The following is a 15706-nucleotide window of genomic DNA, read 5'->3' as shown; positions in this document are numbered from 1 at the left end:
AGGTCATGATCTCACAGTTCATGAGTTCGAGCCCTTTGTCAGGCTCCGTGCTGATAGCTCAGAGCCTGGAGCCCGCTTGGCATTCTGTGTCTCTCTTTGTCTCTCTCAGCCCCTCCATCACTCACACTCTGTCTCTCTCTCTGAAAAATAAACATTAAAAAAAAAGGCACATGCTGGTTGACTTCAAGATCAGTGTGGGGGCACCTGGGGGTCATGATCTTGTGCTTTTGTGAGATCGAGCCCCTCATCAGGCTCTGTGCTGACAGTGCAGAGCCTGCTTGGGATTCTCTCCCTCTGTCTCTCTTCCCCTGCCCCCCTTGTGCTCTCTCTCTCTCTCTCTCTCTCAAAAAAAGAAAATAAAAGATCACAGTGTTGGTGATGGTCAGCTATTTTGTTACTGCAAACAATACTGCCATGTGTAGAATCTGTTTCTGAAAAGGGCCCCATCGCTCTGCACACTATTTCCCCGCAGGGCAACAGGACCGTGGCCAGGATGCTGGGAAATGACTTTCAGGGCTGGGGATGGCGATGCTTGGGCCCCGGTGCTGCTCAGCAGCTCCTACTGTGAGTGTCTGATCCCTGGGGAAAGTCGCCACTCCTCCCCCCTCATCTTCCCGGCCACCAGGTCTGAGTGACTGCCCTCCCTCTGCACACCGTGCTGACGTGTCTGGGGTTCTCGGATTCGACTCAGGACCTCACGGGGAGCTGTGCACGGGTCTGGGGATAGGAGCTCGTTTCCTGTCAAGCGTGGGGGGAGCTGCTAAGGGGTGATGCCCCATGTCTATTCCTGCGAGTGGGCTCGGACCCTCAGAGTCCCTCCTAGGGGAGACCCTTCCTTCCTCCTGATACACAGACCCTCCCAGTCATAAAGCACTGAAAAAATAGTTCTTTTGCAAGACCACCGCCCATGTTGCTGACCTGGAATGTTTCAGCCAGCGCCCCCCGCCATCATCAATATGGGTAAACTGGGGAAGGAAGGGGCTCCCCTGGGTCAGCGTGGTGGCAATGACCTTGGAAGTTTATTTGCTTTGCTACCTTTCACTTTTCTTCACAAAGGCCACAGCTGGAATACTCACTTATCCCGTGGAACCGGTCATTATTTGGGGCCCAGGCCTGGGCTTTGCAAAGACAGGAATCCACACACAAAGTTACTGTGGCCTTTATTTTATCTTCCTTTGCTGAGGGTGATATTTTCTCAGCCTCTTTTTCTTTAAATTTTTTTTCAACGTCTCTATTCATTTTTGAGAGACAGAGAGTGAGCAGAGGAGGGCAAAGAGGGAGAGGGAGACACAGAATCGGAAACAGGCTCCAGGCTCTGAGCCATCAGCCCAGAGCCCGACGCGGGGCTCGAACTCACGGACCGCGAGATCGTGACCTGGCTGAAGCCGGACGCTTAACCGACTGCGCCACCCAGGCGCCCCAGAGCCTTGCCTTTCAAGACCACGAGTTCACGAGAAGGACTCAGCTGCTCCCCTGGAATGCACGCAGGCTGCCCTCCTTCTTCATCGTCACTGTTCACTGCCCTTCCATCCCTGATGCACAGACGCCAGGACGACTAGACGAGAGCCATTTGTAGAGTGCCCTCGTGCTCAGCGCAGAACGATTATCATTTTCCCCCACTTCCCCCTCCTTCTTTTACTGCCCTTGGCTGGACAGTCTGGTTCTGTGGCTACCTCATTTCTCAGGTCACCAGACCCCACGGATGATGGGAGGACGAGAGAGAAGGTGTTTCATTTCTTCGCATCCTGTTTTTGTTTTGTCCCCTGTTATGTAGGGTGTAGGCTACTGACTGCTCTTATGACCCGCTGACGGGCATCAACCTCTCCTTTTCCAGAAACCAGAACGCCTCCCTCTCCTGTCTCCCGCTTGTGCAGAGGACTCTGAGGTTTGGGGATGAGAGAGCAGGTCACGTGGGGAACCACAGATTTCCCTCCTTCCCCGGGATCAGTAACACAGCGAGAAGCCTACCTCTTACTGTACCCAGGTAGCTCAGTTCAGGAAGGGGGGGCGGTCCTCCCCTAGTGGCCTTTGCCTTGTAAGGCATGCCATGACTGAGTGCATTGGGTTGAATAGCACCCCCCCACATTCATGTCCATCCGGAACCTTGGAATGTGATCTTATTGGGAAGTAGGGTCTTTGCGGGTGTGACTGGCGAAGATTAGGGTGGGCCCTAAATCCAATGACTGGTGTCCTTAGGAAGAGAAAACAGACACACAGAGAGAAGGCCATGGGGTGATAGGGGCAGAGATTGCGTGACGTGGCTACAAGCCGTGGGTTGACAGCAATTGCCAGAAGCTAGAAAGGGGCAAGGAAGGACACTCCCCTGGAGCCTTGAGCTGATTTCAGATCTCTATCGTTCATAGCTGTGAGATGGTAAATTTGTTCCCGGCTACCTAGGTTATGGTACTTTGTTACGGTAGGCCCTAGAAAGCTGGTGCCCTAAGGGACCCAGGGGTGGTGTAGGGTTCCCTAACTGTCCTGAATCCCCAGGATGTGATTGTCATTCGCCACCCCCTCTGCCCTGCCTTCTAGTCTTCGTTCTGCCACGGCGATGAGGAATAGCAGCTGAGCATATAGTGGGCTCCTTCTCAGAGGTCTCCTGGCCCCAGAACGTGTTATCCTCTTCATAAACAGTCTTTCCTAAATGACTGGATTGGGATGTGTATCCATCCACCCACCCACTCATTCATTCCTCACTCGTGCATCCGTACATCAGACACGTAGGATGTGCCTGTCCTGGGGCAGGGCCCAGGGATTCCGAGAGGAGGTGGACACTTCTGCTGACCCCCCCGCCCCCCCTCCCAAGAGCTCTCTCACAGTATAACAAGGGAAGTGTGCCGGGCACCCTTTCCCCCAGGGAAACCACTCTGCATTCAGGGGGGTCCGGCCTTGCTGCCTGTAGCCTGTCTTTCCTGTAAAGAACTTGCCCTTACTGAGTTTCAATAAACCTGTGGTTTCTCTTCCTGGTGCACCTGCCCCATGTTGATTATTGGGAAACTGTAAAAACTTCAGCACTCCTAACAACTGTCTTTTCTGAGAGTTCCTCCTGTGAGGCTGCAGATCGGCCCCAGCACGGTCTGGAGAAACAACGTCAGATCGGAGGGGTTCCTGGGCTCCTGTGTGCTGCACAGCGGAGCCATTATGCAGTAGGGCTACGTGAAAAGGGGCGAAAAGAAATCGCCATCACCATATGCTCCGCCTTTGCAGCCCCTCGTAGCAGGGTTTGATGCTTCCACGGACAGTAATGACCTGGCATGGAAACGGCCTCTGTCAGGGGCTCCAGCTCTTCCCCTTCCTCCTCTTGGAGGGACCTTGTCATAACAGTCAGGAGGGGCCTGGACACCTGTGACCTCTTTTCATCAGGGGGCTGGCTCTTTGGTGCTCAGCTTGCATCTGGTGCCAGGTTATCTGCACTCAGGAGTCGGGGCTTTGGGCCACAGTGGTGGACATTTCCTTGGGGAGAGGCCGGGGAGTGCTTTTCTCAAACAAAAGAAGTGAAGGGGCATCTGGGTGGCTCAGTCGGTTAAGCGTCCGACTTTGGGTCAGGTCATGATCTCTCGGTTTGTGAGTTCGAGCCCCGTGTTGGGCGCTGTGCTGACAGCTCGGAGCCTGGAGCCTGCTTCGGATGCTGTGTCTCCCCCTCTCTCTCTGCCCCTCCTCTCTCTCTCCTCTCTCTCTCCCTCTCTCAAAAATAAACATTAAAAAAAAAAAGAAGTGAAACTCACATAATGTACAATTAACCATTTTGAATTTTTTTCATGTTTGTTTATTTTTGCGAGAGGGAGAGACAGAGTGCGAGCAGGGGAGGGGAAGAAAGAGAGGGAGACACAGAGTCCAAAGCAGGATCTAGGCTCCGAGCTGTCAGCACAGAGCCCGGCTCGTGGCTTGAACTCACAAACCGTGAGATCACGACCTGAGCCCGAGTCAGAAGCTTAACCGACTGAGCCACCCAGGTCCCCTTCAACGAACCATTTTAAAGATACGGTTCAGTGGTACTTAGCACATTCCCAAGGTGGTGCAACCACTGGCTTTGTCTAGTTTCTGAATTTCATCATGACCCATAAACACACCCTGGGTCCGTTGAGTAATCACTTCCTCACCCTCCTTCCCCGCCGTCCCCACGACCTCTAACCTCTACCCCTGTGGGTTGCCTGCTCTGGATAGAGCATGTCGAAGGAATCGTGAGCCCAGCGGTTCTTGACTGCACGTGAGCCTCCTTTCCAGCAAAGGCAGCCTCTCCTCTCCCCGTTGAACGCCCACCCCCAGTCAAGCGAGGTCCCCAAAGCAGCAGAGACAGTGAAGCACATCAGTTCGAGAACCTTGGCTCCCCCCCCCCCCCCAGATTTCCGGGGATGGGGTTTGGTCTCGAGTCCCCACTGTTCTTGTAAAAAGAGCCCTGTGTGGTGAGCTGGTGTGTGTTTGGGGACAGGAAGAGCGGGTGTCCGGGCCGTGAGGAGGCAGGGATGTCCCAGGTGCGCAGGCAGTCTCCTGGGGCTGCCATGAAGAGTACCAGAACCTGGGAGGTGATGGTAACACGAAGCTATTGTCTCCGTTCTGGAGGCCAGAAGCCCTAGGTCAAGACGTCAGCAGGGCTGGCTCTTCCTCAGGCCGTGGCGGAGAATCTTCCCCGTGCCTCTGCCCCACTTCTGGGGGCCTGCTGGCAGTCGGTGGCTCTGGGTCTTGTAGCTGCATCGCCGCACCTGTGCCCTCCCCTCCGCCGGGACGCCTCCCTACCTGCTTACCTCTGTGTCTGCATCCTCCTTGCTGGAGACACCAGGCATGATGCAGCAGGGCCCACTCTCGTCACCTCATTCTCTTTTTTTAATGTCTATTTATTTTTGAGAGACAGAGACAGAGAGCAAGCAGAGGAGGGACAGAGACAGAGGCAGACACAGAATCCCAAGCAGGCTCCAGGCTCCGAGCTGTCAGCACAGAGCCTGACACGGGGCTCAAACTCACGAACTGTGAGATCGTGACCTGAGCCGGAGTCGGATGCTTAACCGACTGAGCCACCCAGGTGCCCCTGTAATGACCACATTTTAACTTGCTGACCTCTGTAAAAACCCTCGCTCCAAATAAGGTCACGTTCTAAAGTACTGGGGGTTAGGACACCGACATATCTTTTTGGGTTGGCGGGGGGGACATAATTCAACCCCCAAAAGGTATAATCAGTAGACAGGTTCAGGCAGAGGAGGATTTTGAGTAGCTGAATAAGAGAAGAACAGTCAGGGAGATGGCATGCTCCACATGCCCCTCCGGGAGTTTGTCCCCATAACTAAGGTGTTCCGGAAGGAATCGACTGGTTTTCAGCACATATGACGTGTGCAACCAAACAAGCCAAGGGAAGCAAGGAGGCTGATTTTTCCAAAGCTCCATCTGTGGGGATAAAGGCCTCGCAGACTGAATCCGGACTTGTGTTTCAAATGCCAGAAGCCCTATTCTAATTAGCTTGTGGGGTAGGGGAGGACAGTTTTGGCTCACATACGCGAAAACTCCAGGGGTGGATCTGACTCCGACTCTGGCTTCAGGCAAGAGTAGTTCTACTATGTCAGGGCTCCCCTTGTCTCCATCTCACGGACAGGGAGACCAACACCCCCAAACCCATCCCACAATGTGAGCAACTCCTACAGAAGGACAGTCTTGTCCTCCCATGTCTGGGAGGAAAGTCGTCTCATCGGCCCAGCTTGGACCTAGGATCTTGGGATCCCCTCTGAGCCAGTGACTGTGGGTACAGGGACACGTGTTTCATGGCTGGACCTTGGCCACATACTCATGCCTCTGCATGATGGGCAAGGCAATTTTATCCAAGCCATCTGGAATACATTCCCCGCGGGCAGAAGGGATCTTTTGTCCACAGAAAGAAGAAGGGGACCGTGGCTTTGACCAGTTGGCTCTGTGTGCAGACCCTGGGCCCCCAGAGGGCTTGGCTTGGTTCTTACCCATCTCTTTACCTACAGTACTGAGCTCCTCGTAGGTTCTCAATAAAACTTTATCCAGTCGGAGTAAGTGGGCAAATAAAGAATTCTTTGCTCAAAATGTGGGAGGTAGAAAGTTGTGGAAAATACCGACCTGTGGTTTTGAGACAGTTTTTGGAACTTGTACCCTTGTCCATAGGCAAACTGATTAGTCTTAAGGAGGGCATGATGTTGCCAAACGTGGAGCTCGTCTGCACTTAGAGTCCTGAGTTTTTCTTCAACCCTTTGAAGAACCTTCAAGGCCTAACTTGAGTTTGAAGACCAAGTGGCTTTAAAGAGTTTTGGAAAGAGGCCCCTGGGACTTGGGGAGTGTGGAGTCACACTTAGGAAGCATCCTACGGGTAAATAAAGTGCAAATTAACATGGAAAATATGCTTACCTTTTGCTTTGAGACACACAGGCTTGGAAATCCAAGGGGAGGCAGCTCGCGTGAGGGTGTGGTCAACCCACGCTCCTGGAAGCCGAGTGCTTGAAACTAACTGGGGAGCCTGTGCTAAACCCGATCACATCTGCTTTTGCTTTGTTTCCTGGACAGCATGCCAGCTCTCCCTGGTTCTAATTCCCTTTCAGTGGCGGTCCTTGTTTCTACTGGTGTTATGGGCAGACCTTGGTGGGTATTAAAATCTGGGTTTTTTGGTGTTTGGGTCTATATGGGATTTTCACCTCATTGCATGCAGCCTCAGTTCTCCAGCGTGAAGCCAGTGGGTTCTCTAGCGTGAAGTCAATGGTTAGTGAACCCTGGCAAGGTCGGTTATGGCCGTCACGACCTGTGGTTCTGGGGACGCAGACATCGTGCAGCTGGTTCAGTTGACGGCAGCTGTGTGCCGCGTGTATCGAGTGCCTTGTCCCTGCTGGCGGGGTGCTTGGTACTTTAACACAGTGTTCCTCAGACTTCCGATCTGTAGAATCAGCTGGGATTGTTTTTACGTGTGGATTCTGATTCAGTAGGTGTGGGCTGGGTCTGACAGGCAGCCCGAGTGCTGGTCTGAGGACCACATTTGGTGGCACAAATCAGGATCCACTGCCTGGTACCCCTCGGAGCCCATCCCTCTGTCACCCGCCATGGCCACGGCCACTGCCTCTGGAGTCACCCCTTGAGCCACTTGGATCAAACCACAGCTGCTGTGGCTCCAGCCTTGCCCACACGGTGTCTGGGGTAGGAGAGCGACCTGACTAAAGCAACGTGTTCTCTCTACATTGGGAGCTGGCCAGGATTTCCAGCTTCATCCTCCAGTTGGAGACGCCGTGGGGCTGGCTGTAGGTCACGTCCAGAGAAAGACCTCCAGGCCCACTGAGCGCCCCTCCCCCTTATCCTCCTCCTGACTCCTCTTCTTCCCCAGCCTGTCCTTTCTTCTGAGGGTCCTTTGTTCTCATAATTATGTGAACAACACGGCTTATGTGGATTGAAGAAAAGAGTCAATTTATATGGGGTAGAGAATCAAGTTAAGAGCAGACATCTCTCCCCAGACCTCCGAATCCCAGTCTCCATGGGTCACCGGCGTTAATACAGCCTGATCATGCCTGTTGGGGTGTTCCAGCTGCAACAACGGAAACCCCAGCGCCCGCCCCCCACCCCCCGCCCGGCTTAGTGGGTAAGGGAATTGGATATCTCATGCGGTTGGGAGTGCCAGGGGAGATTGGTTGGGATCCGATGTGGCGTCACTCGATGGCTCCTGATGCTCGTGGGGTTCTCTCTGTCCTCTATCACGGAGAGATTCTCACTCACTCCTGCTCTGCACCATTAAAGTCCTTCCCTTCAATCTGGACCAGTAAGAGAGGCCAGGAGATGCTGTGCTCTGATTGGCTGAGACCAGTCACACTGGCCCCCTGAGCTGGGATATGAGGTGTACTTCCTAGAAGTGTTGGGGTGATTCCCAAACTGCATTGGGTTTCTGTTAGGAAGGGTGGAAAGGGACTAGATGGTGGGCGAGTAACTAATAGTGTGCACCACACTTCCAGAAGTTTCCATTCATGTGTATAGCGGTGATATTCATTCACTTATTCATTCATTCAGTGCTGAGAGTTTGCCAGGCACATCAGTGATCCCAATTAATATTAAGCAAGGAAACACCAACGAGAGAAGGACCTTTCTTCCCTGTTTAGGGGTGAAGAGACTAAGGCAGAAACTGCTCCAGTGACTTAGCCAAGATCACACAGCACTTAAGCAGAAGAGTGGAGATTTGAACCAGGCATTCTGGGTCTAAGTCCGCACTTCCCACCACTGGCTAACTCCGACTCCTGAGCTGCTTCTCAAACTTTGGCTCTCTCCCCTCTGTGCCTATGTTCTGAAGCTAGAGATTAGCTTGTGTCTCCACACGAATCAGGCCACTAACAGAACCACCACAAGGAATAGGACGATGTGAGTGAATTTAAAATCGTATTTCTGGGGGCGCCTGGGTGGCGCAGTCGGTTAAGCGTCCGACTTCAGCCAGGTCACGATCTCGCGGTCCATGAGTTCGAGCCCTGCGTCGGGCTCTGGGCTGATGGCTCAGAGCCTGGAGCCTGTTTCCGATTCTGTGTCTCCCTCTCTCTCTGCCCCTCCCCCGTTCATGCTCTGTCTCTCTCTGTCCCAAAAATAAATAAACGTTGAAAAAAATAAAATAAAATAAAATAAAATCGTATTTCTGTCCCCAGATCCAAATAACTATTATCACCGACGGAATGAGATGACCACCACCGACGACCTGGATTTCAAACACCACAACTACAAGGAAATGCGCCAGGTGAGGTCCAGATTTCTCAAAGAGCATTGTATCATATGCTTGTGACATAGTTGCTTGTGTGTGTGTGTGTGTGTGTGTGCGTGTGTGTGTGTTTCCTTCCAGAAATTAAGATGATGTGTTTGCGGTAGGCATCTGAAGGATCATTTTGGTTTTCTGAAGCCACGCTAAATGCTTGTAGTTTGTAGGTTGAGAATGCCTTGTTGGGGGTTCCAGTGACCAGAGGCAGGCTCCCCCTGCAGCAACTAGTTGAAACAGAATTTGAAGCCAGACTTTTCTGATTTAACACAGGGGTTCTTAAGAATCACTGTATGTTTGGGGCACCTGGGCGGCTCAGTCAGTTGAGCGTCGGACTCTTGATTTTGGCTCAGGTGGTGATCCCAGGGTCATGGGATCGAGCCCCTCATCAGGCTCTGTGATGAGTGTGGAGACTGCTTTCTCTCTCTCTCTCTGCCCCCTTCCCTGCTCACATTCTCTCTCTCTCTCTCTCATAAAAAAAAAGACTCACGGGGCGCCTGGGTGGCGCAGTCGGTTAAGCGGCCGACTTCAGCCAGGTCACGATCTCGCGGTCCGTGAGTTCGAGCCCCGCGTCGGGCTCTGGGCTGACGGCTCGGAGCCTGGAGCCTGTTTCCGATTCTGTGTCTCCCTCTCTCTCTCTCTGCCCCTCCCCAGTTCATGCTCTGTCTCTCTCTGTCCCCCAAAAAATAAATAAACGTTAAAAAAAAAATTAAAAAAAAAAAAAGACTCACTGTGCATTTAAGGGATAACACTGATTTGTGGATGTTGGTCATAGGCAGTTGAAGAAGGAAAAGGATCTAGAATACACTGATAATAGTAATTGCAGGACCTACATCAATTTACTACATTAGCAATTTACCTGCATTAACATGGTCAGTCTCCTCACCACCCCCGGAGGGCAGGGACTGTTATCCTTCCCTTACCGATGGGGAAACCCAGTTACCAAGGAAACATATAACACTACCCCTTGGTATTCAGACTCCCTGATCCTCCATTTGGGCTGTATAACAGAATCACGTGGGGAAATTTGGAAAAATACTTCTACTTGAACCCTACCTTGGGCCACTTTTTAAAGCAGAACCCTTAGGAGAAGGGTCTGGAGGGTCTAAGTTTTGAAAAGCTCTCCTTGGGTTTCTAATGTAACGCCAGGCTTGGGAACTACTGTTTGATGCCTTTATACTCTTAGCACTTTCGTGCCGTTAGGAGCAGAAGTCAATCCCAGCTGAGACTGTCCCCAGATTTAGTTACAGAAACCAGGTAATTCTGAGCTGCGGAGAATATTTGCATACTGGGCCTGGAAGGAGGAAGGGTCCAGCCATTGATTAGGACAGGCTAAAAGAGCAGCCTGAATGCTAAGTGCTCGGCGTGTGAAATCCTGTTCCGCCTTTGCCCCCAGCATGGTGCTAGAAAACTCAGGGGGTGCTGACGAATGAGAAACCCTTGGATACCTAAGAATCTGTTTGAAGAGACTGAACAGTCAGATAGCCTCATGAATACATTTACAGAACAAGGATTCACCAAGGGCACATTAACGTGGCTCAAAGCAAGGGGCCCTGGGTGCTGGGAGAAGGAGCCAGCCACCCAGGGACAGTGCAGGGGACATTCCTGAGGTCGGAGCAATTAGGCTGAGCTGAGAGGGCTCCCCGCCTCATCCCAGGGAACCCAGAAACCCCAGTTTGTCTCAATGTCATTTAATTTGAGACGCCCACACACAGCTTCTGGACACCTGTCAGCACAGACTTAGAGGTGGGGCTTGCTAAAGAGGTGGTCTTGCTGTCTTGTTCTTCAGAAATCAGGATGTGTTTGGACTTGAGGTCTGTGCATCTTCCCTGCTGCTCTGCATTCTCCGGCATTTATACGAGGACTCTGGTCACCATTCTGTTCTACAGAGCACTTGTGTGTTAACTCAGCTTCGCTCCCTGGACATCTTTGCAAGCCCAGAAACTAGGCAAATATCAACTCAGTTGGTGCAATTAACGTCAAAAGCAGTGAATCTAAATGCACTTAAAATGAGCTATTGCACAGAGTCTGGGTAGCTGGTGACTTTATTTATTTTTTTAAATTTTTTAATGTTTATTTATTTTTGAGACAGAGAGAGAGCATGAACGGGGGAGGGTCAGTGAGAGAGGGAGACACAGAATCCGAAGCCGGCTCCAGGCTCTGAGCTGTCAGCACAGAGCCCGACGCGGGGCTCGAACTCACAGACCGCGAGATCATGACCTGAGCTGAAGTCGGACACTCAACCGACTGAGCCCCCCGGGTGCCATGCTGGTGTCTTTAAACAGTTGTTCTGTGTGGAAGATCGGGGCCCTTCCAGAAAAGCGGAGCTAGTGGAGTGTGCTTTGTTACCCTGGGTGATTCTGCTTACCATCATCGTGGTGATGTAGAGCCAAGAGGAGTCGGGGAGTGGTGAATGCAGCCCCTGCAGGTGGTGTTGGGTGACCCCAGGGCCCCGCAGCGCTCCCCTGGAAGCTATTCAGGGGAGCATCTATCAATCCTGAAGAGCGTTCAAGCCGGAAGTGATTTGCCATTTGCGTTCCTGGCTCCTGGGGATGAAAAAGAAGCCAGCATTTTTAGCAATTCCCCGTATGGAGTCTGCGAGGTTACTATAGAAATCTCTCGACTTCGGGGGAAAAAAATGTTAGTTTATCCTAGTATTGAGAACAACATTTCCAACAAACAAACACAAAAAAAGAGAAACAGCAGTGGAGCAGGACGAGAGAAGAGAAAATAGAAAAACATATTGCATTGGAAGGGGAAAATGCTGAGAATGTGTGCAGGAAATATTTCTAGAGCACTGACTTATGAGGCACTGTTCTCCCACAGGGGGAGCGCCGGAGGGTGGGACGGGGAGGGAAAGGGGGAGCAGAGAGCAGGTTGCACGTCCCTGGTGTCGTGAGTGAGCTCACCCCTCCAGGAATGCTACTGCCTTTACAGCGCGAGTCACGGTTTCTTACTGTTGAGTTACCTGTTTGTATGAGCCTCCTTCATCTGGGACCATGAGGGCAGAAACCCTGCCACTTTGTCATAAACTCGTAACGTGTACGACATAAATATGTACGTTGGAGGTCTTTCCAGGGGAGATATTTGGGGAATAGGAGGGAGAAGCGACTGGTCCATTGGCCTGGTTGGGAAGGGATTTGGTTGCAGATGGGGTCGGTTATCATCGCTGGCCAGCCTTGGGCAGGTGAAGACAGACAGAAGGGCGGGCACCCCAGGCAGCGAGAGCAAAGGTATGGGGATAGGAGCGAATGGCATGTTTCTGGAACAGTCTGCCGGGAGAAGCTTTTGCACTGAGTCTGAGAATCAGAGGAAGTTTTCATGTGGCCGAGTAGTGTTTCGGGGAGATTAGCCTGGAAGTCACGTGGGGAGTAGACCGGCAGGGATGGCCGCAGTCCCCAGGAGAGAGGCCGCTGGGCCTGAAGAAGGATGAGAGAGAGGCTCCTCTGAGCAGGACTGACTAGTCCTAGGTCACCTGCTGGAATGAGTTGGGGAGAGGCGGGGTCTGACGTGCCTCCAAAGAGGGTGAGGAACCATCCACAAAGGGAGAAAGTAAGTGGTCTGGAGGCAACGGTTGATGATCTGACTTTGGTTTGGGATGTGGTGCAGCCAGGTCTCGATGCACAGGAAGTTTGAATAGGCTGACCGTAAGTGGGCTGTGATACAGAGACATGGGTTGGAAGGTGGCCAGCTGGTGGCATTGATTTCCAGGGCAGCGACGGTGGGGCAGGGGCACGAGGCCGTGGGACAGCGGCCGAGCCTACCCTGGGGGTGGGTGACGGTGGCTGACGGCCTGCAGATCTGGACGAGCCCACCTCCTCACCCGTGGGATGCTCCTACTGCCATTCCGTCCCTCCCCCTCCCTCTGGGTTCCTTCTCCAGGGGACCAGATGCAGTGTCTGTTTCTCAGGCAAATGAAGAAAGCTGGTGGAAGAGGGCTTTTTCCCTTCTCCCCCCGCCCTTTTCAAAACCATTTTAATTCATTGGAGGAGCCATTTTGCATCAGCACCAAATGCAAACCCCAAGGCTCAAGGTCAGTCCTCCTTGAACCCACACCCTAAAGAATCAGCCAGTTGTATCTTTCCCCCGTCCCCATCCAGTGCTTCAGCTTCTGTGCTCGCAGAATTCCTACGATTTTGATCAGAGGATGGTTGTAATCTGGCCCTGCTTTCCTCAGTGAATATTGGATCACGGGCCATTTTCCATGGTGTCCTCATAGTTGTAATTATGCTGGTGCAGAACGTTCCAGGGAGTGGGAACGGCATGCTCAGCCTTCCTGCCCTGGAGCGCTTGGACATCTCCCAGCTTTGTGCCCCCGGGGAAAGGCTGCAGCATCACAGCAAGTGCCACCGAGCATGTCACTGTCCCATCCTTTATGCAGAAGCCCCTTCTTGTATATTGCTGGAAACTGAATTTCTGGAGGAGGGGCCTCGAGTTCTGCTTCCTGCAGAGGAGGGAAGCAGCAGAACCTAGGATTCAGTAGATACGAGGTTGGCAAAGCATATTCCCATCTGGGGTGAGGAGGCAGAGTCTTGATGAAGCTAGGACTCTGCAAAGCTAGGCGCTCTCTAGCTGATCGTTCTCAGCCTGGTTTCATTGTCACCCCCCACCCCAGGAGGCTTTTTAGACACTGTCTCAATTATCCTCCACCCATTATATGAAATACTGATGAGTAAGACTTTGTTGGGTAGCGCTGAGCTCTGGAGAGCCACAAAGCATCGTGATCTGGAAGATGTTTAGCCCCTGATGACCAGTTTTCACCTCCGGGGGCGGGGGGGGGTGATGTCACCCCTGCTAAGAATGCATGCTCTCAGGCCAGGAAGAAATTCTAGTCCTTATTGTCACATTAACCATCAAGGCTCTGGGTGCCTGGATGGCTCAGATGGTTAAGCACCTGACTTTGGCTCAGGTCATGATCTCATTGTTTGTGATTTTGAGTCCCATATAGGGTGAGCCCTGCTTCTCTCTTTCTGCCCCTCCCTCACTGGTGCCCTCTCTCTCTCTCAAAACAAAACAACAAAAAAAAAGACTCCAACTCCAGTAAGACATCCTTGACCCTTTTCAGGAATAAGCAAGGTGGACCCCCTGCCAGGTCTTTAACGGGGCTGGTGGCCGCTGGAGGCACCTCCCTGGCATTTCAGAGAGAATTTCTCTCTGTGCAGAGGGAATTGTAAAGAACCTTCATGAAGGAGATTCTTTACATGCCCGTGTCCTCTTTGCCGTGTGTAGAAGGGGGTGCCCGTGACACCACAGCACGAGGAGGGAGGGTGGCCGGTACGAAAACACTGTGATGGGCGGGGTATGAAGAGGTGACTGTTGAGTCCTGGCCGAGGCCGTGCCCTACGGAGCGATGTCTCCACGGCGAAGTGTGTGTTCAGCGGAAGGTGGAGGTTCTTCTTCTTCTCTGGCGTCGAGGTCATGATCTCTAACACAGGTGGCACATTGCTTCTGTCTCTGATTGAACGGGGGAGGAGGGTAGGCCCTAAACGACAGCCAGGCTCTGTGCTGGATGGCGGTGTTTGTTGCCCAGTTAAGGATGACCCGAGTGCAGAAATAGTCATTGATCTGAACCAAGCCAGTGGATCACGTGCCAATCAGGATTTGCCGAGGATGATGATGGTAGCTGAGGGGGACTACAGTCTGCAGGGACTGGCGCGTGGGGCCCCGACTCGGATGGTGGCTGCGCCGCAGCCGTCTTCACCCTGGTCGTGGTGTGCCGCTGACCAAACGGGCCGCAGAGATGTGCCGGTGTCGATTGCTTTGCTCCGCCTTCAAGGACAGAGAAGAGCCCTCGGAGTCCAGAGCCCTGGCCACATCTGGTACCGGCTGGGTGACCCCGGGCAGATCGCTCAGTGTCTCTCTGAGCCTCAGTCTCCGTATCTGTAGAGGGGGAACAATCACCTCTGCCTTACCTACTTCCCCTGGCGGTCGTGATCGTGAAATTCAGTGAGGACACAGATGCGTGACGAATAGAATCGTTGACATTATTAGTGATATTATTACTGTGCTTCTGGGGAAGACGGGGTGTGACGCATGTGGTTCCGCGTCAGCCCTGCACGATGTATGTATCCCTCATGGTGACGGGGGTAGAAGCTATGGGTCCCTTGCATGCTGGTCCTCCACTGACAGTGAGTTTCTGCTTTGGCCTTGTTGCGGACAACGGTCCTTTATAATCAGCTTCTCCTTTCTCGTAAGGGCAGCCTGTGCTCCTGTGACCAGCAGATGAGCCTTCCTTACCTCCTTTGGCAGCTTGGAGCTCCCCCCGCCCCCTCCCACTGAGGCTGTTCATCCAACGACCTTGACTTCAGAAGTAGAATTCAGGAGTGCCTGGGGGGCTCAGTCTGTTGAGCATCCAACTCTTGATTTTGGCTCAGGTCATGATGCCAGCCAGGGTCGTGGGATCGAGCCCTGTGCCGGGCTCTGCACTGAGTGTGGAGCCTGCTTGGGATTCTCTGTCTCTGTCTCTGTCTCTGTCTCTCTCTCGCTCAAAAAAATTAAAATCTTTTAAAAACAATTAAAAAAGTAAAATCCAGGGAATAACGCATATCTATTTCACGTCCTTGCATTTCCTTGTCAAGGTCCACTTTCCTCCCCCTTGTAACCACATGACCCCCATTATCATGGCTTCTCTGGACCCCTTCATTTGGCACCCGTGAATTGGGTCATCAAATGACTACCCTCTGTTGCTGCACCGTGAGCTCCAGGGGGGTGGGAGCACTGTCCCTTTCCTCAGCCTGACATCAAAGGTGCTCATTAAGTTATGAGAAAAATTGATATTCAGTAATAAATATTTATTTAGGCAGGGATAGGGAGATGCAAGGCACAGTGTGTCCCTTAAAGGATCTGTCGTCTAGCGAGGAAACAACAAGAACACAGGAAACCACAGTAAAAATGGTAATACCATCCTCAAGGGAGGTGATAATCACAACTGGAGGAGAACATTCCAGGCAGAAGGGATAGCGCTGGTGTTGGGGGGCGAGGAGGGCACGCAGG

General features: G+C 52.5%; 1 protein-coding gene across 4 annotated transcripts in view; it reads left to right on the top strand.

Annotated features, from left to right (window-relative positions):
- CPXM2 (carboxypeptidase X, M14 family member 2) overlaps positions 1-15706 on the top strand; it is a 187533-nt gene that overhangs the window by 147209 nt on the left and 24618 nt on the right. For all 4 annotated transcript variants that reach the window (XM_040486695.1, XM_040486694.1, XM_040486697.1 and 1 more), the window contains one exon: positions 8610-8698. In XM_040486695.1, coding sequence (XP_040342629.1) covers positions 8610-8698 — 89 coding nt within the window. The remainder of the gene's footprint in view (positions 1-8609; positions 8699-15706) is intronic.

The sequence above is a fragment of the Herpailurus yagouaroundi genome, unplaced genomic scaffold (genome assembly GCF_014898765.1).
Source record: "Herpailurus yagouaroundi ecotype Mexico unplaced genomic scaffold, PumYag 163, whole genome shotgun sequence".
In the NCBI taxonomy this organism is placed as follows: domain Eukaryota; kingdom Metazoa; phylum Chordata; class Mammalia; order Carnivora; family Felidae; genus Herpailurus; species Herpailurus yagouaroundi.
The sequence above is the reverse complement of the archived record's forward strand: the minus strand, read 5'-3'. Positions and strand labels throughout refer to the sequence as shown.